A 27,635-nucleotide genomic window follows, 5' to 3' on the forward strand; every position below is an offset into this window, starting at 1 on the left:
TGATATGGAAATCTGATGAACGCATGTTTTATTATAGAACAGAGAAAACACTCTTTCTATTTCATGAAAATTATTAGCTCATTCTAAATTTTATTGCAGCAGAAGGCTGTGAAAGGCTTTTTAGGGGGTACTAAAAAGAAACAACTGGAGGAATATTTTCCAACGAATTAGGTTAATTGGGAAAAGGTCAGTAACATGATTGGGTATAAAAAGAGCATCTCAGAGATGCGGAGTTTATCAGAAGTAGAGAATGGCAGATGTTCACCAATCTGTAAAAAAAAAACTACAAATCTACAAATTTTGCAACAATATTCCTCGGTTTTAAAATGCAAAGACTTTGAATATCTCATCTACAGTAAATAATAACATCAAAGGATTCAGAGAATATGGAGAAATTTCTGTGCACAAGGGACAAAAATCAATATTGGATTGGATTGGGGCCCTCGGGCAGCGCTGCATTTACAACAGGTACGATTCTGTCATGGAAATCGATGTAGGGGCTCAGGAACACTTCCAGAAATCACTGCTATAAACACGGTTCATCGTGCCATTCTCAAATGCAAGTTAAAACTCTATCGTGCAAAGAAGAAGCCAAATATGAACATGATCCGGAAACGCAGAGCGGAAAAATGTTATGTGGACAGACAAATCAAAATTTGGAAAACATGGACATTGCATTCTGTGGGATAAGGAAGAGAGGGACCAAATGTGACAAAGAACTGTTGAGCAGCAAGAATAGTTTTTTCAGCTTAAACATCTGACATGTTTTCTGTGTTCTGTTAAAAATGAAATATTATATTTATATTTTACACAGACCAAACACTTTTTTTTTAGGAATCCTGTTTGCATACTGGAGGAAAACACTAGGTTTGTTTGTTGTTTTATGACAGTATCGTGTTCACTTTGAAGATAAAAAGAACCAACCAGAGAACGATGAATTCATGAGGTTATGAGTCACTTGTGTGGATAATTTATTTCTGTGGCATTTTCTGTTGTCTTATGTGGACACCTCCAGATGTGGCCCCTTTCTCGCTCTCTCACACGCTCTCCAATTTGGGCCATCAACTCACAGGAAGAAATTCCTCACAAGCCAAGCGCACATGCCAAATGTCATCACAAGAAGATTTCTGCCTGCCCTCTAATTTATTTATTCCCTTTCCTACTTTCCTATCTTTGCTTTTATTTATTTATTTATTTTGACAGGAGCTAACCTGAGGAGGGCGCACATTCAGTGCTGCTGCTCACTTCCTGCAGGAAGATGGACAAAAAGTTCAGAAGGACTGTTTTTCTGCCTCTTTGAAAAGATTTGAGGACACTTACCTGAAGCATTCCTTCATGATGTGTGCAGCTATTCAGCTACTAAGTGTCTTTTCTGGATTTGTTTCATAACTGCTGCCTTTGTCAGCTTTACCATCAAAGGTTTAACAAAGAACATGCCTTGAAGTGTATCACATGGTGGATTAGAGGGATGTTTGCTTTCTTATAGGTACAGCAGGGAAAAAAGGGTGGGATTTGTCTCCTTTTTATTAAAAAGTAATACAAACAAATTGTAGTAGAGTTGTAGTAGTGTCAAGGTTTATTTGATTTTCCAACCTTTCACCATCCTTTGAGACCAAATATTAAATACGCATTGTCAGGACCAAGAGCAGGTGCTACTGACAGCAAGCATGCCCACTACTGTTTATGTGTGCTTCTCTACATAGTCATCCACAACCGACGCTGTGATGTCTCCATTTGTTCTACGCCATCACTGTTAATTAGAGAGGGAAGCCAGAGAAGAGGCCCAGACACACAGGACAGAGAACAGAGGCTGAAATAGACCACATGAGGAGCAGCAGGTCACAGCTCTGTCCATATTAGCTATAATTGTGTATCTTCACAGCATGCATTGTTGAAGGAGATATCCGTATCTTCTCGCTCCTTTTTTTATATTCCTTTGCCCTTTTTCTCATTATTCCATCGTCTCCTCCTTTCATTTATTTATTTATTTATTTACCTCATTTCCTTTACACCCAGCTTATGTTGCTCAACGAAGAATCTGATTTGCCACATGAACGAACAGAACAGAAATGCAGAATGAATTTAAAAAATATATCCCCAAACAAAGGGTTATTTTTGTCTATCTTTTCTATATCAGTATTTTTAATTTTTGTCATTTAAGTTTGTTGCAGAAAATATGCACAGGAAAAACAAAATCTGCAGACAGATATGTTTTTGAAATGTCTGTCATCTCTGTTTTACATTGACAAGGATTCAATGGACTAGAAACAGGCTTTTAAATAAGGGGGTGGTGCAGTGGTACTGTTGCCTCACAGCAAGAAGGTTCTACTGAGTCGCCTCCACCACCTATGTGGGGGGGAGTTGCATGTTCTCTCTGTGTCCGGGTACTCCGGCTTCCTCACACAGTCCAAGGATATGCAGTTGGTAGGGTTGGGTTATATGGTGACTCTAAATTGCCTGTAACTGTGAATGTGAGTGCAAATGGTTGCCTGTTCCTCTGTGTCAGACTGCTGACCTGTCCAGGATGTAACTTACCTCTTGCCCTATGGTAGCTGGGATAGGTTAGCTGGGATATCGGTCAGGATGGTTGTCACCATGCATTCTGATGCTTTTCCTGCTACTGAATAAAACCATCCTTAGAGGAAGTCTCTTTGGGTGCAACTGCAACCAAAGCATTTGACAGTTTTCTACTTTCCATTTGTAAACTTGTTCTATTTTTGCAGGACAAAGAGCAGATATGCTTCTGTAAGATGCAAATTTGATAGACTATACCAAGATTCCCTTTAGAAAAAAAAAAAAAGGAGAGCGAGAGACAGAAATCCTGTTGTTGGAAATATTTCTTGTCACTTTTCATCTTAGCGATAGCAGCGGCTCTCTGATTTCAAACCTCCTTCTGTAATCACAAAGAAACCACAGACCCACTTACTGGCTTGTGTTTAGCAAATGATTCATCCCCGAAACATAATTCAGCCAAACATTGTCAGATACTTTTTCCAGTCTGAAGACCTAATAAAGTTTTGTTTCCCAAACTGTTTTATTCCACGATGTTTCAGATTAGAGGTGAGAAAGACATCTTCATCTGTGCTCTCACGCCATGAATCCCCATTAGCTTAGATATCCGTACACTAATGAGGCAGAAATGGAATACAAAATCCAGAAGTGTATCTGTAACTGTCTCTTCTCCTTGACAAACCCACAACATCATAACAGCATCACACACAGTTCATTACATTAGGTGACTCATGGATCTGTTCTCTGTGGAGCCTCTCTCCTCTTTATTAATCCCTCCAGCTGAAGCAACCCTGCATAATTATTACGCTCACCGTGACCTTCCAGCGGCTGCTGAAGTTTGTAAGTCAACAGATTATTGAGATGCTGGAGAAGCTGAAGAAACTTTGCTTTTTCCTGTTTTTTCCGCTCTGTTAGTCTTCATAAAGGTCAACAACCCACACACTTTGAGCTCACGCAGTTTTCTGGAGTTGTCAGAAAAGGGTTTAGGAAAGCAAGAAATCATATCTTAATATGGCTTGAGAATGAGGAACCAATCACACTGCGTTTATCCAACTATAGCTGTAGATTTACCTTTAACATCACTGTTTTTCCCCTCTGTTTTTTAGGAACAACAGCATGGCTCAAATGGCTTGTGAAATAGACTAATTTCATCATAATTTATATAATAAAACTGGCACACTTTAGCTCATCAGCAGCCATTTTCTTCTGTTCCTCTTTTAAACACTAGCCAATGCCATGCTCACAAAAGCCGTGTGTTTTTCATTTTCACTCTCCTCACCAGCTCCCCACCAGGTAGATGTTCTGCAGAACCCACAGTCAACAAAGGCTCCTCTCTGGCTTCCTGTCTTGGGGGATCTCAGACCCACAGATGTTGTGACTGTCAGGATGATAGATGGCCGTGGTAATCATCAAGCTATAATAACGAAACTGGAGTGAGATGGAGGGGTGAAGGGATGAGAAAGATGGGGTCTGAATTATAATTTTCCCATTGTTTATCCTTCAGCGGGTTTGGAGACCAGTAACTGTGACACTCGTGGAAACTAAGGTCTGGGAGATATGAGGGAGAGATGTGAAAGTGAGGAGGGAGAGGGAGAGAGATTAGTACTTAATCATGTGTGGTGCAGTGTGTGTGAGAGCCTACGAGGCCACTCAGGTCTGCTGGATGCACCTGAATCGGGGTGATCGCTTCCTCTCCGCCCCCTCACTCAGATCACCGCTCTGAAGCGCTGACAGAGAGCGGACAGTCGCTCACAATAACCGGCTCTGTAGCAGCCTCCGGCTTATCTCATCTCCCCCCAGCCCCGGTGCCGACCCGCACCGACTGTTCCCCTCTCTATCAACTGAATCTCCCCGACACACCATAGAGGCAGAGCTGCGGTCGTGTTTCACTTTCTTTGGTTGCACGGAGCTCGCATCGTTTCCCCGGATCTTTGTTTCTGGACGGCAGGCTGCGGCTGTGTAATGCCCCGGTGAGTGCTGGATGGTTCCTGGTGTTATCTTTGCGTGTATTTCTTTCTTCTTCCTCTTGTTGTTTGCCACAGAACAGATGCTCTGATAAGATATCTGAGATATGTGTCTGACATAGGGTTGTTTATGGTTGGAATACTTTTCCACCCCTTATAAACTGGGCTTTATGTTTTATTACATGCACTTCCATTACATTGTTTTTGTTCTGTCAGAGGGGCGTTTCTAGAGTGTGTGTAGACACACAAAGGCAGCTGCATCAAGCCAGCATGCGCAGAGGAAGAACATGTAGTGTTTCCCATGATGTAAAGTGGGCTAAAACTGCCTTTACGCTTATTGGGAAGTAAACCGAGTATAAAAGAGAGCGCGACAGAGAGAGCGAGAGAGGAAGATGGAAAAGAGGAGAGTAGAAAACAAAGCTACAGAGGTTCCTCTGGGACAGAAAATCATCAGCACAAAGCCGGGAGTATGACAGATGTGCCCTTATTTGCTCATATCTGCTATCACCTACAAATTTAGTAACATCATATTGGCTCATGCCAAGAGTTCACTTTTATTTCCCTCCTCTTAAATATGAATGAATAACTACATTATATTATTTTAAAAGGCATGCACTCTGAATTTAAATCAATTGTTTTTGACATAAACATTTTTTGGACTGGATAAAGACACTGCATTGTTATTCATAATATATAGCACTGTTGCATAACCCGAAGAAATATAGAGAATAAATGCTCAGTTTGTGTGTGTGTGAGAGAAAGAGAGAGAGCACCAACGACATCTCTAGTGGTTATGCATTATTTATAAAGTTACCCCAGTGCTGCACCTCCCACCCAGCACCACTGTCAGTGCTGCCTCTCTAGTCTCTCTGTTCTCACCTTACACTCTTGCAGCCTCTGACTGAGCTTAACATGAGTGTGTAAGTATTTTAAAGGCTGTGGAAATGGGGGGGGGATAAAAGCACCTGCAGTCCAGTTCAGTTACAGGGTGTATGCTCTCCAATTCAAGTAAGAAAGAGCTAAAAGAGGGAAGAGTTCATTCACAACCGTGCCTTGAGGCTTCTGGTAGCACAGAGATTTGTTTTATGGATTGATGACTTCACCTCTGGGGCTGAAGAGAAGGACAAAGTCAATTCTTTTGTTTGCTACCTCTATGTGACCTTCCTGGGTTAGAAATTGGAACTAAAATTGTCTAAAGCAGATCAAAAACTGAAAGGATGAACAAGAAACTGCAATCATGTCAATCTAGTCCACCCTGTCAAATAGACATTTTGCTTTGATGTGATAACAGTTTCATATAGCGCATATTAAAGCACCATAAAATTGATCATCCTCTCTCTATGCACTCAAAGTTGCTTGCATAGATTAGGTTACACTGCCATTTGGTGTTATGTAATGGTAACTCTGCCGCAACAGACCCCGTTAACACCCGGGCTCTGCTGCCGTCTAACTTTCCTTGTTATCTTCCTCGTCTCCAAGCTCTCACCCCGTTTCCTCTTTCCCTCCCCAGCAGCAGGAGCAGCAGATGTGCTGAGCGATGCAGCTAATGGTGGTGTCTTCCTATACTGGCCTTGATGCTGATGCTGCTGAAATCCCTACATTCAGGAAAAGGCAACAGGAAGCAGATTTCTGAGGGATTACACCCAAGCACATGTACACATATGCATACTGAGCGGATACCACAGTTCTAGGATTTGGCTGGCACCCAGGTGTGGAGCTCCCTTTGAATGAACTCGCGTGCCTGATAGAGGCACTCACTGGTATCATGGAAGAAGAGGAGGAGCCAACAGAGTCTTATTGAATATAAAACACATGACCCCTCCTCCCTTTTTTTTCCTTGCCTCGCCATCAAAGGCTGCTTGATGACTTGTAACAAACAGCGGAGCGTGCATAAACAGAGAAGAGTGCAGAGCCGACCATCCGCCTGCTGCTGCTGCTGCTGCTGCTGCTGTCCCATGATACATCAAGTCAAGAATCAGCCACACGGAGGGTTGTTTCTATGGATACCCCATGCCCTGAGTAGTATTAATAAGGCTCCCTGATATTCTGACTATCTGTGCATGAAGATACAGGCAGAGATTAGAAGTACACCCCTGCAGCAGACTTCAGCTCTAAAATAAAACATCTGTGAGGGAGAGACAGACATCATCACCATCAAGAGTCAAGAGGAAGATGCTGGAGGAAAAAAATAAGTTATTTTTAAACATCCACTGTAGAGGCTTTACCAGCATGTTAAAAGTGTCCCTGTGTGATCACTGACTAAAGCCGAACATTACAGTTTTGCATATTTTTATCTGTACTGGGTTTGATGTTTTGCTCAGTTGCACCTTTTCTCAAAGGCATCAGAGTTCATCTTCTTTGTCCTTAGTTTGGGACACACAGGCAACAAATGGTGAAGTACAACTTGAATTGCTCCACACTGGACTAAATGAAGAGGTCAAATGACGCACAAAATCATATTCTTTAGATCCCATGGAGATCATTTCTTTTCTTGCAATACTAAGAATAGCTCTGAAATTCAGCACAAGCATTTCTTAATAATCCCTTTTAAAGTTTTGGTTGGTCTCTTGAATTGTCACCATTTTCCGTAGGAATAGTCCTGCATTGTGCTTTTGTCTACAAGGAAACATCTATCTACATGTATCTAAATGCAGCAGCTAAGTAAATAAAATTCAGGTCTCCACTCACCAGCAAGATGTAACATGTGTGCATAAAAGAGTGAAACAATCATTGCTAATCAAGAGATTAAATCTACCGTCTGGTACCTAGAATCATACATCCCTGTTACCTCCAGGGTGAGCAGCGATGGCCACACAGGACACACCGCACTTTCTCCATGGCTTCGACCTCGGTGGTCACTTTGTTGACCCTCGACCTCTCGGTACAGGTGTCACAGGCTTGGTCCTGTCTGCTGTGGACCAGCGGACTGGAAAGCGTGTAGCAATTAAAAAGCTGGTGATGCGAGACGCCGTGACGGTGAAACATGCCCTGCGGGAGGTAAAGATCACCCGACGGCTGCACCATGAAAATGTGGTGAGGGTCCACGAGGTTTTAGCTCCATATGGACGGCCCTTGCCCCGAGATCCAACCCAGCTCAGCGCCCTCTACATTGTCCAGGAGTGCATGGAGACTGATCTGGCTCGACTGCTGGAGCAAGGGCCGCTACCTACAGGTAAATAAAAGGAAGAATACAGAAAACTTGCCCAGCAAATCACCACAAAGTTATAAACAAAGCAGTTTTTTTTATAACAATTTGGCAAGGCAGACAATTGGCAAGGCAGAAATCTCACATCAAAACAGTCAAGATGGATAAACAGAAATACAGGCCAGAGGGATACGTATTTATTTTTTACTATTGCCTGTATCCAGACATGATAATAGATGTTTTTTAAAGAAGAAAATATGTGTTTATAGATTGCATATGGACATTGGGGTGCATCGTGATGTGCTGATTTGATTTTTGCCCTTGAGCAGGTCATGCTACTCTGCTGTTCTACCAGCTGCTGAGGGGACTGAAGTTTATCCACTCTGCCAACGTCCTGCACAGAGACCTGAAGCCAGCCAACACATTTATCAACACGGACCAACTGCTGCTCAAGATCGGAGACTTCGGGCTGGCCAGAATAGTCGACCCTCATTATTCTCATAAGGTAAGCGTGAAGACGCACAAGGACCACTGAAGGACCCACGCACACACAGGCACACAGGCACTCAAAAAAGTTTTCCAAATGACCTACAGTGTCTTTTCAAATTGGTAAATGGATGAGTCATATTACAGTAGTACTGTGCAAAAGTCTTGAGCCAACCGTCATTTCTTTATATTTTGCAAGGAAAACTGGAAATTGGTGCATCGATTTATTAAAACACGAGTTTGTACAATTCTAAGAAGCTTGAATGTCAATATTTAGTGTTACCAGCTTCATCCTCCAACACAGCCTGAACTCTCTAAGGCAAATTTTATTGTCATGTCTTCAGGTAGTCTTCAGAAATAGTTCTCCAGGCTTCCTTAAGTTCTTCTTTGGATGTGAGCTGCCTTTTGTTCCGTCCTCTGTCAAGATGATCACACACTGATTCAATAATGTTGAGATCCAGGCTCTGGGGAGGCCAATCTATGATAGTGTTTCAGTGTGTTGTTCTATCAGGGCATGTTTTTACTGCACTGGCATTGTGTTTGGAATCACTGTCACACTGAAAAATGAAGCTGCTGCCAAGCAGATGCTTTCAAGATGGTATTGAATGGTGGATCAAAGTCCGACTGTACTTTCTGCATTCATAATTCCATCAGTTTTGACTTATTGTTGTACCTCTATCCAGACCTCCTCCATACATCATTGACAACGATTAGAAACAAAATTTTCAAATTTGATTGATCATGTCCTCTTGCCTTATGACAACTGGGATATGCTCCAGCCCTCCTGTGACCCAGAACTGGGTGGATGGATGATGAAATAAGAAGTGCTCAAGCTTTTTGCACAGTACTGTAGTTTTTGGAAGTCTTTATTTAAGTGCATGTCTATAAGAAAATACTGGTCTGATGACCAAAGAAGAGATTGTGATATGTGCACAAACATTCCCAGATGTATCCCAATTATTCTCACTTAATGTTTTTGTAGGGCATGTAAATGAAGCCAGAGTGCCAAGATCTATTTTGACTGGAAGCTAATTAATGCCTCTTTTCATTTTTTTATATACATCTTTAAATCCCTGATCAACCACGAAGGGCTCTGTTGGCCACATTGATTTTGAAATCAAAATCAAAAAATAAAAAATGAAATACTTTGTGCGGCTTGTTCTACAAAAACTAATCATACCAAACATTTCAGCCAACTTGCAGGGGATTTTTTTTCCTCTCTTCTCATTTCTCTGAAGCACCGTATGCCATTCAACTGCTGATGGCTACATCTAGGCAGCACATTGTAATATCAAACATTATCTCTGCTCCATCTCATTATGGTAGAGTTGTTATTAGGGAAGAGACACCAATTCCTCAAACCCTACGTGGTTATCAGGCAGCTGATCACACACAATAAATAGTGTAGTGCTGTAAAAGAATCCTTTCAAAGAAAATCAGTATGCGTATTCTTTCTATATTTCAATTTGCAATGAGGAATCTATCAGGTTTTCATTTTATTTTACAACTGGATGCTTATCAATAGTCTGATCCTGCGTATGTAAAGTGCACCTGTCGACCAAGCAGCCAGAATTTCATAATCTCCAATTTTGAGAAGTGTGTAACTGATGTATCTCTCCTTACACATTGCGGTGCAGGCTAATGTTTGTTTCATATATTCTCTGATTACACATCTCCCTGTTTGATATTGCCAACCTGCGTTTTTCACAAGAAGCTTCCCCTTCACCCCGAACCCAGCTATTTATGTGTTCTTCCCAGAGCTGATATCAAGTTTTTCACTAATTAAACTCTGTGGATAGTCTGGCAATGGCATATAAAGACTTCTGAAAGATTAGTGTGAAGATTTACTGCTCTATTGTTCAGCTTTATTGTGTGCAAAGATCCCAAAGCCACACTGTAACACTAGCGGGACTGAATGTGTGTGCAAGCTTATATGTTTGTGTGGGGGGGTTTGGGGTTTGTGCTTGTGAAGAGGAGCTCTTGTGAAAGGCGATCTTTGTCAGCTCAGAGCACGGGACTGGGGATCAGCTGGGTGCAGACACAGGGGTGCATTCGGAGAGGGGGGGTGGAAGGGAAGAGGAGAAGGGAGAGAAAGAACAGATGAGAAGCAAGAGTGAGAAATTTTGAAGCCAGGGAAGGCTGGGCGAAAGAGCTAAAAAGCTTTGTAAAAAAGTATGAAAGCAGAGGCAGGGAGAAAAAGAAAGAACGTGGAGAAAAGCTCAAAGCGGACAAGGGCGAGAAAAAGTCAGAGGCTCCATTTTTTCAAACACATTTCTCCAAAACACTATTTCAGTACTGAAAAAGTATTTTCCAACACCACTCACACAGTCATGTGAATGTGAAGTACACTCGCTTTTGGTTCTAAGATTTTTTTTTTATTATCAAGATACAATTTAAATTTTTTTTTTTTGTCCTTATCAGGTCTTGCAATTAGATAATTGGAACCTCAGACATATTACATGTCACATTACACCATGTCACATCTCATTATTTATTTAACAAATATTAAGCCTAAATGCAGAAGCAGTGTGTGGAAAAACACATATTCAACCTTTCTCTTCCAACACCCACCAACTTCCATAGGAATTAAGAGAGTAAGTAACAGGCAGGTGCTGCTAATCAAATCGACCCGATTAACTGAGCACATTTATAAAGCAGAGGTTTTGTCAGTTTGCTGGTCTGCAGCATTCGACTGCCTGTTAACACAATGCAAAGACATCAGCAATGATCTCAGACAAGTAAGTGTTGCTGCTGTTATAAATCCATTTCTAAACAATTTGAAGCTCATGATTTTACAGTGAGAAAGATTATTCACAAGTGGAAAACATTCAAGTCATTTGCCTGTTTTTCCAGGAATGCACGTCACAGAAGATTCCCCCCAAGGTCAAACTGTGTATTGCTCAGAGACCCTGCAAAAAAAAGCAAAAGAAATCTACCAGCTATTTCTCAGACGCTACAGAGTTCAGTTAGCATGTTAAATGTTAAAGTTCATGGAAATACAATTAGAAAAAAGCTGAACAAGTATGGCTTGTTTGAAAGGGTTGCTAGGAGACAAGAGAAAGTCTCTTCTCTCTAAAAAAAAAAAAAAAAACCAGGGCAGCATGGCTTAGATTTGAAAAGCTGCATCTCACCACATTACAAGACTACTGGAAAATTTCCTTTGGACAGATGAGACGAAGGTGGAAATGCGTGGCTATAATATACAGCAGATTCTTTTTTTTTTTTTTTTGTTGTTTATTGTCCTTCTATGTGCTGCTCTGATGTCTCCACGTTACTTGTCTATGATCGCCAAACTCTTTTGAATCTCCGGCCTTTGGACTACCAGACACAAGATTTTAAATGGAGATCTGACAATCCTCCTCCGCTTTCGAAGGACTTTCCTGATTACCTCCGCCACTTACCATCAACCTTCTCTCAAAGGAAATGTTCACGGAGACGGGGTAAACGTGGCGGCATCCGTGTTCGTATCAAGGCCCTTTTAAAGTCCTATGTTGCAATAAATGATCGCTATTCTACAAACATTTTGTCATCTATTTCTGCCCTCCGAGACCATGCTAACTTCAGACTGTTCTGTCATCGCTGGATTCGCCCTGTTGGACCTTATGGTTACCTGGACCTCCCAGCTGATCTTCCACCCGGTCGGTGCTGGGTGCGGTCCTCCAGAGGAGGCGCGAATCTCGGCAACCTTCGCCTGCTGCGGCGTTCTCCTACCAGTAACAGTGTGACCACTCTCCGTATGGCCTTATTAAATACAAGGTCACTGACGAATAAGACTTTTATTTTAAATGACCTTATTCTATCGTCGGGACTGGATTTCTTATTCCTGACGGAAACTTGGCTTCGCCCCGGCGAACTTTTTCCCTTCTCGGAGCTGCTCCCACCTGACTATGCTTTTATTAGCTCACCCCGGACCACTGGAAGAGGTGGAGGGCTAGCTTCAGTTTTTAAAAACAAACGTCGATGTCGGCAGCTGCCACCTGTTCTGTACCGCAGTTTCGAGGTGCAGTTATTGGAAGTGAACTGCATCCTCTGCGCTGTGGTGTATCGTCCCCCGAAACTTATTAAGGATTTTCTTCCAGAATTTGCTGATCTACTGGGGAGCCTAGTGCCACGTTATGACCGTATATTAATTGTTGGTGACTTCAACATTCATGTTTGCTGTGAGGACAGTTCGCTAGCTAAGGATTTCCTCGCTCTTATTAGCACCCTCAATTTCACCCAGTGGGTAAGTGAACCAACTCACACTAAAGGTCATATACTTGATTTGGTACTATCTTATGGTCTGGATATTTGCATCACGGACATAGAGGACTCTGGGATTTCAGATCACTTTCCGGTTTTGTTTAATACTGTAGCGAGCGCTGTGGACTTGAACAGTGATGGTCCTGTGCGGCAATCGCGCACGATTAACTCCCAGTCAATCGCCCACTTCATTGATGCTTTCCTTGACTCTCCCCTCTCTGATGCTAACTGTAATGGGGTTTTATCAGCGGATGAGCTTGCTAACCTCTTTTATACTACATGCGCTGACATCCTTAACTCTGTGGCACCTCTGAGAATTAAACGTGCCAAATCCTCACAACCCTGGCTAAATGATACTACTCGCGCCCTTAGGCGTGAATGTCGTCGTGCTTAAAGAAAATGGAGGAAAGACAAACTCCACGTCTCTCTGGACATCCTCCATAATTGTCTATCTAAGTATCAAAAGTCTGTTAAAGCTGCCAAATCTGCCTTTTTGTCTAGCATTATTATGACTAATAGCCACAACCCCCGAGCACTTTTTAATACTTTTAATTCTGTGATAAACCCTCGCACTACCACTTATAGGGATGCTTCCCCTGCTCTTTGTGATAAATTCTTAAAGTATTTTTCTGATAAAATCTCAGCTCTAAGGGCTTCTCATCCATCTCATCCATCATCAGTTTTAGACCCAGTTCCAGCCTCTGAATGCTTGGCTGTCTTTCAACAGTTTGAGCCAGTGTCTTATTCTGCTTTAAAAGATATAATTGATCATCTCAAAATCTCTGGTTCCCCGCATGACATTCTTCCTTCTCGTTTCTTTAAGGAAGCTTTACATGTTATTGGTCCTTGTATCTTATCTCTGCTGAATGCATCATTGTCATCAGGTTGTGTACCGTCTGTCTTTAAGCATGCTGTTGTGCAACCTATTATGAAAAAGAAAAATCTTGACCTAATTGATCTCACCAACTACAGGCCGATCTCTAAACTCCCTTTTATTTCCAAAATATTGGAAAAGGTAGTTCTAAAACAACTTCAGGCCTTTTTAGATGCAAATGGTATTAATGAAAAGTTTCAGTCTGGTTTTAAACCTCGCCACAGCACAGAGACAGCCTTACTTAGAGTTTTTAATGATCTTCTTTTAACTGTTGATTCTGGATATTCTGTGGTCTTAGTTTTACTTGACTTGTCTGCTGCTTTTGACACGGTTAACCACAACATTCTTCTATCAAGACTGGAACATGTTGTTGGTCTCAAAGGTACGGTTTTATCTTGGTTTAAATCCTATCTCTCAGAGAGGTCGTTCTCTGTTGCTATGGGGCAACACTCCTCGGCTTCTGTCCCTATTTATTGTGGTGTGCCTCAAGGGTCCGTGCTCGGTCCTGCTCTTTTCTCTTTGTACATGTTGCCCTTGGGATTAATTTTTAGTAAATACAACATCTCCTTCCACTGTTATGCCGATGATATCCAGATTTATTTACCTTTGAAATCCGATGTGACTGCTTCTTTGCAACCTCTGTTCAACTGTTTGCATGAAGTTAAAATTTGGTTATCACATAATTTTCTTACATTGAACGAGAATAAGACCGAAATCATAGTCTTTGGTAGTCACACTCCGCTAGACCAGTTAGCTGATGCCCTAGGCCCTCTCGCTAGCCATCTTTCGTCCACTGTAAGAAACCTCGGAGTGTTCCTGGATGGCTCTTTTAAACTTGAGAAACAGGTGTCCACTGTGGTAAAAAACAGCTTTTACCAGTTGCGTCAGATTTCCAAAGCAAAGCCGTTCCTTCCTTTAAAGGACCTTGAAAAGCTTATTCACGCATTTATTACATCCAGATTGGACTACTGTAACTCCCTCTACTCGGGCCTCCAACACTCCTCTCTTTGCCGGCTCCAGTTAATTCAAAATGCAGCTGCGCGTCTTTTAACAGGTACGAGAATTCATGAACACATAACTCCAATTTTAGCCAAATTACATTGGCTCCCTGTTAAATATCGTATAGATTTTAAAATTCTTTTGTTCACTTTTAATATTTTGAATAATTTAGCGCCCAGTTATCTTTCTGATTTACTCCATTCATACAATCCCAACAGGGCACTTAGATCGTCCAACCATAGGCTCCTAGCACAACCTAGGACTCGAATGAAGTCGAGAGGCGACCGGGCCTTTGCATCCGTGGCACCCAGACTCTGGAATAACCTCCCCGTTCATATTCGCACTGCCGAGTCTATCCAGTCTTTTAAATTACGTCTTAAAACTTATTTTTTTACTTTAGCTTTTGATTCTGTCTAGTTGGCTGTTTTAGCTTGTTGCGTTGTTACCTATTGTTTGTTGTCCTCTTTTATTGTTTGTTTTAACTGTCTCATGTTTTTATTGACTGTGAAGCACTATGGTCAACACTGTTGTTTTAATATGTGCTATATAAATAAATTTTGATTTGATTTGAAACACAGCATATCAACACATACACTTCATACCAACTGTCAAGCATGGTGGTGGAGGGATGATGATTTGGGCTTGTTCTGCAGCCACAGGAAGTGGGCACCTTACAGTTATCGAGTCAGTCGTGACATCCTCTGTTTGCCAAAGTTTTCTAGAGTCAAATGCGAGGTCACCTGTTCGTCATGTAAAGCCTGGCTGAAACTGGGTCATGCAGCAAGGCTATGATCTCAGACAAACCACCAAGTCTACATTAGAATGAGTCACAACGACAAGAATCAAATGGCCCAGTCAAAGTCCAGGCCCCAACCTGACTGAAATACTGTAGTGTGACTTTAAGAGAACTGTGCAAATGCCCACAAACCTCAATAAACTGAAGCAATATTTCAAATTTGAGTGGAATCCTCCACAACAATGTGAAAAACTCATAAAGTCAGACAGAAAATGCTTACTTCAAGTTATTGCTGCCAAAGGTGCTTCCTCAAACCACCAAATGATGGGGTGTAATTAGTTTTTCACACACTGCTTCTATATTTGGCTTAGCTTTAGTTTTTAATAAATAATGACATGGTATAATATGTTTTGTTGTTTAACATCTGAGTTTGTATTTAAATAATTTAGACTACAGACAATGTTCTAAATTATGTTTATTGTCATCAGCACTGAAACAGGGTGTCTCTTCTTTTTCACACGACTGTTTCTTGTCCTGCATATCATGACTGATATTATTATATCAGACCATTGATTTGCTGAGAATAACTGACTGCTAATATGAATCAAAGCTAATACTCTTTGGATGTTGTTTTCAAGGTTTTAAATTCTACCTTATAAAGCAAAAGATTAGTATTTGTTGTAGAAAAAGAATCCTATAATTGAAAATGAAGTAAAATACAGCAATACAAAAGAAAAAGATAAAAAACAGAACAATGGCATGCAGACTGTCAATGCCAAAAATAGGCTTTATTATAGTAGCAAAATAGTCTTAGGAACCAGTGGACATTCTGTCCCTCTGTTTGGCGACATGACCAAGCACTTAATACTCTTCCTTGTACTGCAACAGGGGGATGTCTTCTGTATTCTACCCACATCACATCCTTCATCTTCAAGGTGGTTGGTTATTACCCCCATGAATGTTTATCTAGGCAGAATCCAGTATGTTCACAAAGTGCTGCATCTGTGTTGCACTTAAGCTCTATAAATATGCTTTAAATTGACTCAGCAGATTTTGACAACAACATGGACTAATCTTCACATGACAGCTCACACAAATTAAAAACGTCTAAAGATTTTTGCAAAATATTCAAGAAAAGAAGAATAATCTCATTCATAAGTTAGACAATGCTGCAAAGGATTTCTCAAATTATTATGGATGGATAACGTCTGATGCTATTTGGGCTATTTGTGATGCAGTTTTGATACCAAAGCAGATGCTTTCAGTGAATACAATAGCATCCTCTCTCTGTTGCTCTTATTCAATAATGCAAACCAAAAGTGCCTTTTCAGGCATTTTCTGTTAATGGGCGTAGGCCGCATTAACCTCAGCTGTGACGGAAATTCACAAATGCTGTTAACTTTAAATAAGACTGGTTAAGGCTTTAGTATCACAGAAGAACTTATGAAGATTTTATATCATGTTTTTTTTGAAAGAAAGTTGCGATGTGTAATTCTTCCTACTCAACAGTGTTGGGACTAACGCGTTATTAAGTAACGCGTTACAGTAACTACGTTATTATTGTGGTAACGAGCACGGTAACTAGTTATTATGCCAAAACCGGGAACGCGTTACTCGTTACTGGGATTTAAATAGGCTCGTTATTCGTTACTTCGTGTGGTGGCTATCGCAGAGCTTCCACAGATTCAATAACATTAGCAAGTGGTGGAGGCCAGCAGGTGGATGAAGGAAAAGGGAGGCAAGAGGAGAGACCCGAAGCGGCCGGTGGTCCGAGTATCAGGTGAACTGAACTTCAGGTAAGAAGTTATGACCTGCAGTGTATCTGAGTCACATATAAACCAAGTTTAGGTGGAGTTTATTTTCGTTATGCTGACTTTTTCGTACTGCGTACTAGCTAGCATGACAGAGTTTCTATACAGCTGGGTGGTGCTATGTTACTGATGTCGAACTTTATTTTGTTCATATGTTTAATTATTAGAGTTGCCAACCATCCCGTAAAAAAACGGAATCGTCTCGTATTCGGAGAAAATATTACGCGTTTCGTATTTAGGTGAAAAGGAACATTTTTTCCCGGACTTCAGCTACAATGAAAAAGACACAAAGCTGGAGTTATTCTGTGTTTACGCTGCACAGCTGCCTCTTCTCCTCTCATTCTCTCCCCTCCCTCTCCTGTTTCTACTTCAATCATGAAACTGATCAATGATCAGCTGATCGGCTTTTCTCTCTTGTTTATTTATCGCCCACTTTGCGCCAGAAAGAGGAAACCAGCGGATGTCGCGCTAAACAACAGCAGCACGTTTAAGCTTGCTGATGTTAGAATTTATTTAATATTAATTTCTAGTACAGCTGATGTTTGCTGGAGCCACAGCTGTAAAGCTGCTGGTCATGATGTCGGTTTGGATATGTGGTGAGAGGGAAACATGAAGATGAAACCAGGAGATGTCCTTACTGAATCATCAGAGCTGAACAGGTGATGGAGAAACAGGTTTACCTTTTAGGTGACATGAATGAGTTGAAGGGAAGTTATGAACTGTTTCTGAGAGACAAATAACACCAGCATCCTTTTTTTTACTTAGCTGACAGCTGGTAACTGTGCAGGGGCGGGTCTAGCAAAGTGTTGCCAGGAGTCCATGTAGGGCATTAACGGGGAAAGGGGGGCACAAGGAAATACTTTTCTTTCTTATTCTCATTTAAAATGTCTCGCTTTTAAAAAAAATAATTATCTGAGTCTTACAACAAACAATTGATAGATTGATACATATATACCATCAGAACAGTGTACATCACTGTCACAACAGCGTTTGTTTTCATTCAAAGGCTTTATGATTTTTCCTATAATTGTCAAATTCCCCAGGACGATTTTTTTTTGTCCCAGTCCAGCCCTGTAAGCAGCTCATCTGCAGTCTGGTGTTACCTACATCTTCCTATTCAGAAGGCAGAATTTCCGAGTTCTGAGTACAATCGAAAGCACCACGACTGCAGTTTTTGTGTTGGATGTAAAAAGCAGGCTAGAATCATGCGGCGGTCAACGACGGTCCAGGCGTGGGATTTCTCTTGTGGAAATGTGTACATTATTTTTTTCCTTTCTATTGGTAGGTGGCACAGTGCACTTGTGGCAAGTTAGCAAGCTAGAAGACTGGCAGTCTGGCTGGGTATCCAGTTACGGAAGCAACACATTAACAAGAGAATTCTGAGTAAAACCAAAGTTACTTTCCCTAGTAACTAGTTACTCTGAAAGTAACGAGTAACTTGAAGTAACTGAGTTACTTTTGATAGAAGTAACTAGTAATGTAACTAAGTTACTAATTTAAAGTAACTTACCCAACACTGCTACTCAATGATCAATCCCCTGACAGACTTCTTCTCTGTATTAGCCATACTTTTTAATACTTGTACTGTATCTCAGTCCATGCATTGAAATGAGGTTGTTTGAAGAGCTGTCTGGAAGTGTGTTTCTGACTACACAGAGCAAACATTTACTCAGGCAGAGAGAGATGACAGAAGGGCTGAGAGGAGAGAGGCAGAAAACAGAGGGGGAAAACAACATTATTTGTGATGTTATTTACAGTCTACACCGGTAAGATCTTGGTGCTTCTGTGAATGTGTATGTGTGAATGCCACCTGCTGAGGCAGCGCTGGATCTGCCCAGAAATTATTCATTACCTGGATGAAGGTCAGAGCAGAGGAAGGGGGAAGACAGTTGGATAAGGACAGAGTGTTTAAAAGTACCTGGAGAGAAGAGAAGGAGGGAAGAAACAGATGAGAAAGGAGGTAAAGGAAGCTTGGTGAGATGCACTGAAGGCTAGAAGAAAGAGAATAAGTGTGAAGAAAAGAGGAAGGGAAGGGGAACAGGCGCAGCTAATGATGACGCAGAGAAATACTGAGGTGGGAGGTTGGGATGAACGAATGATAAAGAAAGTGCGAGGAAAAAGCAAAAGGAAGAAGGTCAATGGGGACAAAGAAGAAGCAAAGATGGGGGAAATCACCCCGTAATCTTAAAGAGTAGCAAAAACACTAAAACAGAAGTGGGGGTAGTTTTGGAAACAAAGCAAACACAGCTACAAATGACATATGTGACCACATCTATGCATTGTTTTATAAAACTGAGGCCTAAATTTGCTTTTCCCTTAAAAACTGTGTCCAGGCTTGGGTTGGCCCTAAAAGAAATGTACTTTGGTACTTTTGAAACATCTATCAAACTCTCACCAGGGAGCGTAAACAAGAGCTCCGATATGAAAAGGCAACAGAGGGCCAGACAGATAGAAGATAAGGTCACTGAGTAGTCAGCATCATTTTTTGCACTGTCTCCTGCCACAAAGAAGAGAACAGGCAGTGACTTAGCAGTTACATTCAATGCACGTAGGAGTAGTCTAACTTTTAAAAAAAGAGTCGTACAGTCGTTTTGACATGCAAAGAAAACCTACTTCGGCCAGGCACACAGCGATGTATAAGTGGGAATCTTGGTGTGGGTGGCCCACAGTGAAGAAGACTCTGAGTCATACTCATAACCTGCTGATCAAGAAAAATTACCCTTTTTCTTTTTCCTATCGAGAAGGCACTTATTTTCAAGCTGTCGAAAATATGAAGCAGCTTTGGGACGCATCAAAAGCGTGAGAAAGCGGGCCTGCACTTTTTTGGCATGGTACCCCCAGATGATTTACTGACATGAAGAGCAGTCTCTGGTATTCATTTCAAGTGTGATAGCTTATCTGAATGAGGAAAAAATTCAAGCTGTCTGTATTTTATTGGCTTAAATAGAGTAACTCTTTCCCCCAAAAAAATAGATAAGAAGATAGGAGACTGGTGAAAAGGAGAATAGAAAATTACTTTAGGAGAGCGGAGGATAGAAGGGAAGAAGAGCAACGAGGATAAAAAAAAAATGAGGGCTAGAGAGGCAGAAAGGATAAGAGAATAGTGCTAAGAGGCAGATTAGACATGTATGCCATGAGCCATTGTGGGGTTCATTTTCTATCTATTTCTGATCTTTGCCAGTTAATCATCAAATTCAAATTAGCCTGACAGATGGGCAACAGAATAGCGTCCCAGCACAATGAAAAGTTTATGTGAGTGATGTCAGTCATTATAAAACAATTCACAGCAGCTGAGTGGAAAAGCAGTGAAGACTACATCTGCCTTTTCCTGCCAAGAAATCTAAAAATGTGTGAGGGGAAATATAACCGCATTTTCTCGTGCAGTCTGCTCTCTTTTCAAGCTGGGCTGTGAAGAAGTTTAAGAGCCCGGGGCAGCGAAATTTGGCTCAGGAGAACTACGAGGGGAATAGAAATATGACGTAGTAAGTGAAGGTATTTTGAGATTTTACAAGGCTGGGAATGAGAGGTGGGGTGATATACAAGAGGTGGGGAAAGTGTTAATGATAGCAACAGGCAGAAACATCTCATTATCTCTACATCAGGGAATATGCGGACTTATCTCTGTGGTGACTGGCGTATCTCTGTGCATAACATCATTATTCACAAAGAGGAATTTTTAGAGAATTAGATAGAGTCCTCTGAATCCTGTCAGAGCAGCACTAATGAGGACTTATGTTGTTGCTTCGGTGGGCAATCAGGGCAATCCATTTTAAAGACAAACAACTACCAGCAAACTTTATACGTATTCAAGTACATGCAGCCTGCTAACAGTCCAATCTGATGCATGCCCGTCGTATATGAAAATAACTTATTAAGATTCTCAGAGCTTTCATTTTCTGTATTTCTCACTTTCAACAATTTTATCCCTCTGCTTTACTTATCCAGGGCTATCTGTCGGAAGGTTTGGTAACTAAATGGTATTGCTCCCCACGTCTGCTGCTGTCACCCAACAATTATACCAAGGCCATAGACATGTGGGCTGCGGGCTGCATACTGGTTGAGATGCTCACTGGACGCATGTTATTTGCAGGTATGTCTACTGTTTTTAATGCGTTCACCGTTTAAGTACTGTCATTTTCAACCTTATTACTAATATATCACCCCAAACCGCAGATAACTGCCCCTCCCTGAGCCTGGCTTTGCCAGAGGTTTCTTCCTCTTAAAAGGGAGTTTTTCCTTCCCACTGTCACCAAAGTGCTTGCTCATCTGATTGTTGTTTGGGGGGTTTTTGGTTTTGGTTTTTGCATTTACTCTAAAATATAAAGCACCTTGAGACAACTGTTGTTGTCATTGAACTGAACTGAACTGAACATAATTATAATAATTGCATCACACTAGTGACGCCATCCAGTTAGAGCAAAGAGAGTTTTTTTTCTTTTCCTTTGACAGTGTCCTCCACCAAAGACACTTTGCTCTCTTTCTGCACACTACTTCTTTGCCTGACTAGAATGACTAGCTCCACCTGCTGGTGTCCATTGGCTTCATGAAACATTTAAAGGGAACTTCACCATGTGTCAGATGAGCTGAAAATGCTGCTTTGCTGCTCTGTGTTAGAAGAAGACTTGCATGCCACAGAAGCATGCTACACTTCTGATTACTCCGCATTCAGTGACTTCAAAACATGAATTTTCCCTCCAGCTGTCAGAGGTAAAATGCTCTTTGTGAACTATAACTGAGTGGAAACTTACAACAACTGATTCCTCCCAGTTGATGCAGGCACAGCAACAAGCTAGGGTAGTTAGAGTAGATGTCTTTCCAGTGTAAATGGGTTGCAGGATGTTTATTCCTTAATGTGAGAGTGGCCAAAAGAACAGTGTGCCCAAAGTTTCAAGTTTAGTGATTCCACAGGGTGTGGTGTGAAATTTGAATGCTTTAGTAGTAATTTCCACCTAGCTGTTAACTTACTGTGTCTTTAAATTGACATCTTCCATCTCCCAGATATTCATGCTTGACTCTTAAAGTTGACGTTTCCCCCCAGCTTATGTAACTGATCCTCTGTCTCTTCTGAACTTGCTTCTGATTGGTTGTGTCTTGCTCCCAGGAGCTCATGAGCTGGAGCAGATGCAGCTGATTCTGAACACAGTGCCGGTGCTGAGAGAGGAGGACAGGCAGGATCTGCTACAGGTCAAACATCAGAGGCTGCTGCAAGTCATATTAGCATTATAATGTCTGACTGATTATTAAGCCTGACATTCATTTTCCCAGCTTTGGAGAGCAATTTATAAAAAAAAGAAAAAAAGAAAAAGAAATATTGATTATGTCAAGAACTGCACATATTATAATATCTGAAATAATCATGCACTCCCCCCTGTTTTTGTTATGAATGTAGACTAAAGACTATGTCGCTTCACCTCTGTGAACTTGCATTTTGAATTTAATAAATCTAACAAAAAAAGACACATGATAAACAAAATATATGTTTCATTCACGCGACCATTTTATTGCTTTTACTTTTTCCCCAAATTTTCTTTAAATAGTGAGATATTATCATTTTTATTAATCAAGTTATTAAAGTCTGATGTTGTGAAAGGCTTAATTTTGTACAAGGTTAAATGTGTCTTTTTTTCAGCGTGGAATGCCTTAAATGTAAACAAAATAAATAAATAAAATAATGAAACATAAGTAATATTTTAACCATGCATTTCTAGGTGATGCCTTCATATGTCAGTCATGAATGGAAGGTGAAGAAACCCTTTTCTGAACTTCTGCCTGAAGTGGATCCTCAGGGTGAGTGATGGGGACTGAGTGATGGGGAGAAGGTCAAGGACTTTAAAGTATGAGGGGAACAAATAATGGAAGTGCTAGAAGGGAGAAAAAAATATATAGAAAACCACAGCTCTTCTGACCTGTGACAGATGAAGGGATGCTGGAGTCGTGTGAAGATGTTTGGAGGTCTAACACATATAATTTAGGCTTTACTCCCACACCTTCTTTTCCCCTCCCAGCTGTGGACTTCCTTGAGCGTATCTTGACCTTTAACCCCATGGATCGCCTGACAGCTGAAGCGGCGTTGTCTCACCCCTTCCTTCAGCAGTACTCTTGTCCAGAGGACGAGCCCACTTCATCACATCCCTTCCGCATTGAGGATGAGCTGGAGGACAGCCTCATCACTGAGCAGAGCCTCAGCAACAGCAATAGTCAGGCCTCCAGCATCCAGTGGGACAGGTGTGTGGATTTTTTTTAATCACCAGTGGGGAAAATTGGATCATGTTTTCCTAGTCATTCTTAGTATGTTTTAATAATAAAAATACTACTAAAATGATCTGTTGATCATTTTCTCATCAAATCAACTACCAATCTCAGCTGTTCATTCGTGTATTTTCAGATTACAACTTAAATGTTTGTGTTTGAGCACAAATTATTTACTCCTGACTTGTAATTTCTGCCTTTCTGCAGGTACGAAAACAGTTTATCAACAGTTATGTGCTGGCAACAATCAGGTGGGAGGTGTCGCTGCGTGCCCCCTTGTCACATTACTTCTGACCTGGGAGACACTACAGAGGAAGAGGAGGTGCAGAGAGACCCCCGGGCCAGTTCCAGCTCACTTGTAGAGGAGGCTCAGGTTGGATATGCTTCCTCCCTTTTCTAGATACTAGGAGTGTGTGAAGATGTTGGATGTTGGTCAATAATTTTTCTATATTTTAAAGCAGGGATACTGCAAGTGTCAGCAGTTCTTGTAACCCTGTTGGCTCTTGTCACAGTGAGATGACCATATTGTCTCAGTTCCTATAATTCCCCCCTCTTCTTGTTTCCTCTCACTGGCTTCCACAGAGATTCAGAATTCATTTAAAATGTTATTAATTACATATAAAGCCCTACATGGCCAGGCTTCTGAGTATATTTCAGACCTGCTGATAACTTATTCTGGCAACTTTTGACTGTGTCACACTTGACCATGCTTTTGTCGTTCGCCTGTCTCTAGTATTTATTCTGTCATGAGCTTAAGTTTCATTGAACACATGGGATATGAGTCAACACAACTAGAATTAATTGCTTATTGAAATTAATTACTTTTCCCTCACCAACTGTCTCATATAGGTTGATCCACGCAAATATTCCCACAGCAGCTCGGCGGAGCGCTTCCTGGAAAACTCTCACTCATCTCTGGAACGTGCCTGCGGTTTGGGATACGGGGAGGTTGACTGTGGCCGCTCCTGTGATTACAAAGTGGGCTCTCCTTCATATCTGGATAAAATTGCCTGGCGAGAGGGAAAACCTCAACACTACTCAGAGCCTAAGCTCATCCTTGATCTGTCACACTGGAAGCGTAACATTAACAGCCTCCTTGTGCCTCCTGAGCCTATTGGTGGCAGCATGGAGGACCTGGGAGAGATGAAGGAGGAGGCAGAGAAGGAAGAGGAAGACAAGGAGACGGGGGATTTGTTCCAGGAAATCTCTCGCTGGGTTGAGAGCACCCAGTCTCGTCTGCACTCACCCAGTCCCAGTCCTTCTTTGGAGCAGCAGTCACCTTCCTGCTACACTTCCTCGCCACCTCTCCCTCTGTCCCCTACTGACCTCCCAACTCCAGTCTTCCGCTACACGGAGGTTGTGCGGCAACCATCAGAGTACGATGAAGGCAGACTAAGCCCATTTCGCCCTATCATGTCTTCCTCTAATGCCCTCCCATTACTTCTTCCTTCATCTCCCACCTCCCTGCATCCTCCTCAGTCATATCAAACGGTGTCTTCCCCCACCACCACCACACAATTTTTCCAGCCCACAGAATCTCAGCCGCTTTCTTCCACTTCTTCCCTTTCTCAGCCAGTAAACGCTGACTCCCTGGAGTCTCTTCCTGTCAAACAAAAAGAGCGTCTGTTTGACCTAGATGTGTTTATATCCCGAGCACTGAAACTGTGCAGGCAGAGAAAGGAGAAAGCAAGTGGGAAGAAAGCGAAAGAAGGAGGATGGATGGAAGAAAGCAAACAGCCAAACATTAACCGAAAAGTACCCGGCTTCCCAGAGCACAGGACTCCATCACCACAGACACCACAGACTCCCAACTCTTGATGTTGAATTTCAACTGCAGGTACACCACAGCATCATACCGGGTAGCACTCCCAAATGCTCATAGTGCTTTACATTGTGAGCGGTGCCCGTGGTTTAATATGCTGCTTAAACATTAGACCATAGTGTTAGCAGCTTTTGTCTTTTTTGGTACTATTGCAATGACGCACTATATGCTGTGATAAAACAACCCCCTGACTTAAGCAAGCAATCTTCCAGCTTCGTCGTGAGATGTTCTCAGGCAGTTAGAGGTCAGAAATGTGGACCATATTTGCCAATGCAAGCAGCAAAGATTTGATTTACATGAGCATATTTTAAAGCAATCAGCTGACATTCCTTATTAACTGAGGTTTGCTCTGATCAATCAGACAACAATTTCATTTTGTGCCACAAACATTTGCAAATGACAAAAGAAGGAACAGTCAGCTGCTGGCATCACCTCCCTACGCTATTAATAACTGATAGCTTAAGCCTGTTTTAGGCTTGCTTTCAATTTGTTTTTCTTACAAGATTCTGTACTTATTCTCTACTTCTTACTGTTTGTAATCCTTTTCGGAACAAAAATTCAAGTGGTCTTCCAGCGGTGAGTTTCACCAGCTAATAATAGTGACACAGAAGGTGTTTTTCCGGTGTGTCTCTGAATGTATTTATTGGAAAAATAATCCATCATATTATGCTACACGATGACCCATAAGGAGTTTAACACTCTAACAGCAACTTCATTTTGTCACTGCTCCAAACGGCCTGTCAACTTGTAAAAAATACAGTCAGATTTAATTACATACTATTATTATTATTATTCTTGTGCTCTTTGTTCATTGCTACGACCCATGTTCATGTTATTTGGAGTGAATTGTGTTCTTGTTGAATGTGGAATGCTCTGTGGTAGTAATTTTTGACTATCAGACAGCTGTGGTTTCTTGTTTGCTTGATGCACCAAGCAAGGTCTGTTTTACACTGAACATATACTATCCTCTCGTTCCAAGACAGCCACACAGAAAGCTTTCATGCAAACAACGGTATACTATATTTTGAAGTATATGGATACTTCACAACCTTTGCAGGAAATTATTTGTACTCAAAACTTTTTAGTGGTTTGCAGCAGCCAGATTAATACATGAAACTCAAATAAAAAGAATTTAAAAAAAAAATAGACCCGGCTAAATGGCAGGTGAACATTAAGCAGTAGGTGAATGCTGCTGGCTTGTGCCTCATAGTCTGTTAGTCAAGAGCTTCTCACATTCTCTTGAACTGTGGAGCTAAAACTGGCTTTGCAAAACTCTTCAACGCTAGTGCCAAAACGTAACCCAGTTAATTTAACATTCCCTGTGTTCTGTGGCCTCAATCCCTCCATCTCAAATGTCACTGTTTGAAATGTGATATTCTGCTGTTAACTGATCAAAGAATGTACGAGTCGAGTTGTAATGCTGAAATACACTATATGGATAGAAGTACTGGGGCACCTATATATTACCCCTACAGGAGCTGGAATGGAAACCAATTCCATGAAGCTCCCAGTGCACAGTTTTTGTCCTGATGTGAATGCCAGAGGAGGTTTTGATCACTGCAGTTATTGAGTCAGCAGTGCAAAAAATAACCCTTAAAGTTGATAATGGAAGATAAAATACATTTCAAAAAGTGACAAAATCCATCCACAGACACACATAAATACAAACTGGCATTGCAACAGTGGCATTCTTACTGTGTAACTGTGTGTTTAGCATCCTATTACTTCCTTCACATATGTTTGTACAGGTAGACTACATAGATGCTTGATTTTATATACCACAGGACTGAAAACACCTGAATTCAAAGATTAAAGGGTGTGGCCTGTCACTTTTGTCCATATAGTGTACGTGAAACATACTGCCAGCAACACAACAGAATAAGAATGTTTTATTCCTTTCGTGTTATCAAATAATAAGTTGAATCCTTCCTTAAAATCCATACAAGCCACACACAGGTCGAAGTTGTCTCGAGTCTTAGCTGTTAACTGTGCAGATGTAAGTTGTTCTAAAACTGTTGACTCTCATGCTGTCTGCACCTGTAATGCATGCTGTAGCCTACATACAGATGCTGTAGGCACATTTTCACTTGCACAACTTAGAATGACTTCCAAAGAATTGAGCCATACATGAGATTTGCCATAAGTACAACCTACGAGACAGCAAAGCCGAGTTGGTTCTTTTAAACATCACAATGAAGCACAGGTAGTGTCACTAGCACATACAGAAATACAGGAGTTCACCCTATTTTTTGCCAGTAAACTGCGGTCCACCTAATCAAAAGGAATTTTGCTTTAAGTCAAACACAAAGGATCATATTTTGCATTAGCAAATTTCTTCTGAGCTGCAGGTAGAGCAAAGCCAGCAATAACGTCACTGAAAAGTATCTGTAACACATGTCGGTACTGAGCCGAAGTTAATTATTTTAAGTGTTTAAAGCAATGTAGAAAATGTGCCTCGGTACACCTCAATACTTCCAGCTTGCTGAATGTAACGTGTCCCTTTCCTTCTGCATGGCTCTTCAAAAAGCTCAAAGGTTGTTGTTTTCATCATGTGTCACTTTGTGATAAGAGTCATGTTTCTGTGGGCACCTATTTATGTTGTATCCATGCTTCAAGGAGGCCTCAGCTTTTCATTTGGGAGAATCTGTGACATTTTTAATTCTCTCTATATTGATAGTATCTCTTTTGGAGTTTCTGTTCTTGCTGGAAAATTAATAAAACAGTACTAAAACTATTTTTTGATGTCATATTTGACTGCAGTGGTATAATAATGTAATGGTGGGGAAACTCAGGCAG

At 41.3% G+C, this 27,635-nt stretch overlaps 1 protein-coding gene across 3 annotated transcripts; it reads left to right on the forward strand.

Moving 5' to 3' along the window:
• Positions 1–3,823: 3,823 nt before the first annotated feature.
• On the forward strand, positions 3,824–27,573 carry mapk4 (mitogen-activated protein kinase 4). 3 transcript variants are annotated; one of them, XM_084945648.1, is made up of 9 exons: positions 3,824–4,481; positions 5,986–7,647; positions 7,950–8,125; positions 20,714–20,858; positions 21,870–21,952; positions 22,477–22,555; positions 22,774–22,993; positions 23,225–23,390; positions 23,867–27,573. In XM_084945648.1, exons 2-9 carry the CDS (start codon positions 7,281–7,283, stop codon positions 24,833–24,835), a joined length of 2,205 nt encoding a protein of 734 aa, XP_084801774.1. In that variant the 5' UTR covers positions 3,824–4,481; positions 5,986–7,280; the 3' UTR covers positions 24,836–27,573. The 3 variants fall into 3 exon arrangements, with proteins under 3 accessions (XP_084801774.1, XP_084801773.1, XP_084801772.1); XM_084945647.1 differs by having other exon boundaries at positions 5,989–7,647; XM_084945646.1 differs by lacking the exons at positions 3,824–4,481; positions 5,986–7,647; positions 7,950–8,125 and adding an exon at positions 11,336–12,331.
• Positions 27,574–27,635: the final 62 nt, after the last annotated feature.

This window comes from Perissodus microlepis, chromosome 12 (genome assembly GCF_051167445.1).
Source record: "Perissodus microlepis isolate ML-2025 ecotype Zambia chromosome 12, ASM5116744v1, whole genome shotgun sequence".
Classification (NCBI taxonomy): Eukaryota; Metazoa; Chordata; class Actinopteri; order Cichliformes; family Cichlidae; genus Perissodus; species Perissodus microlepis.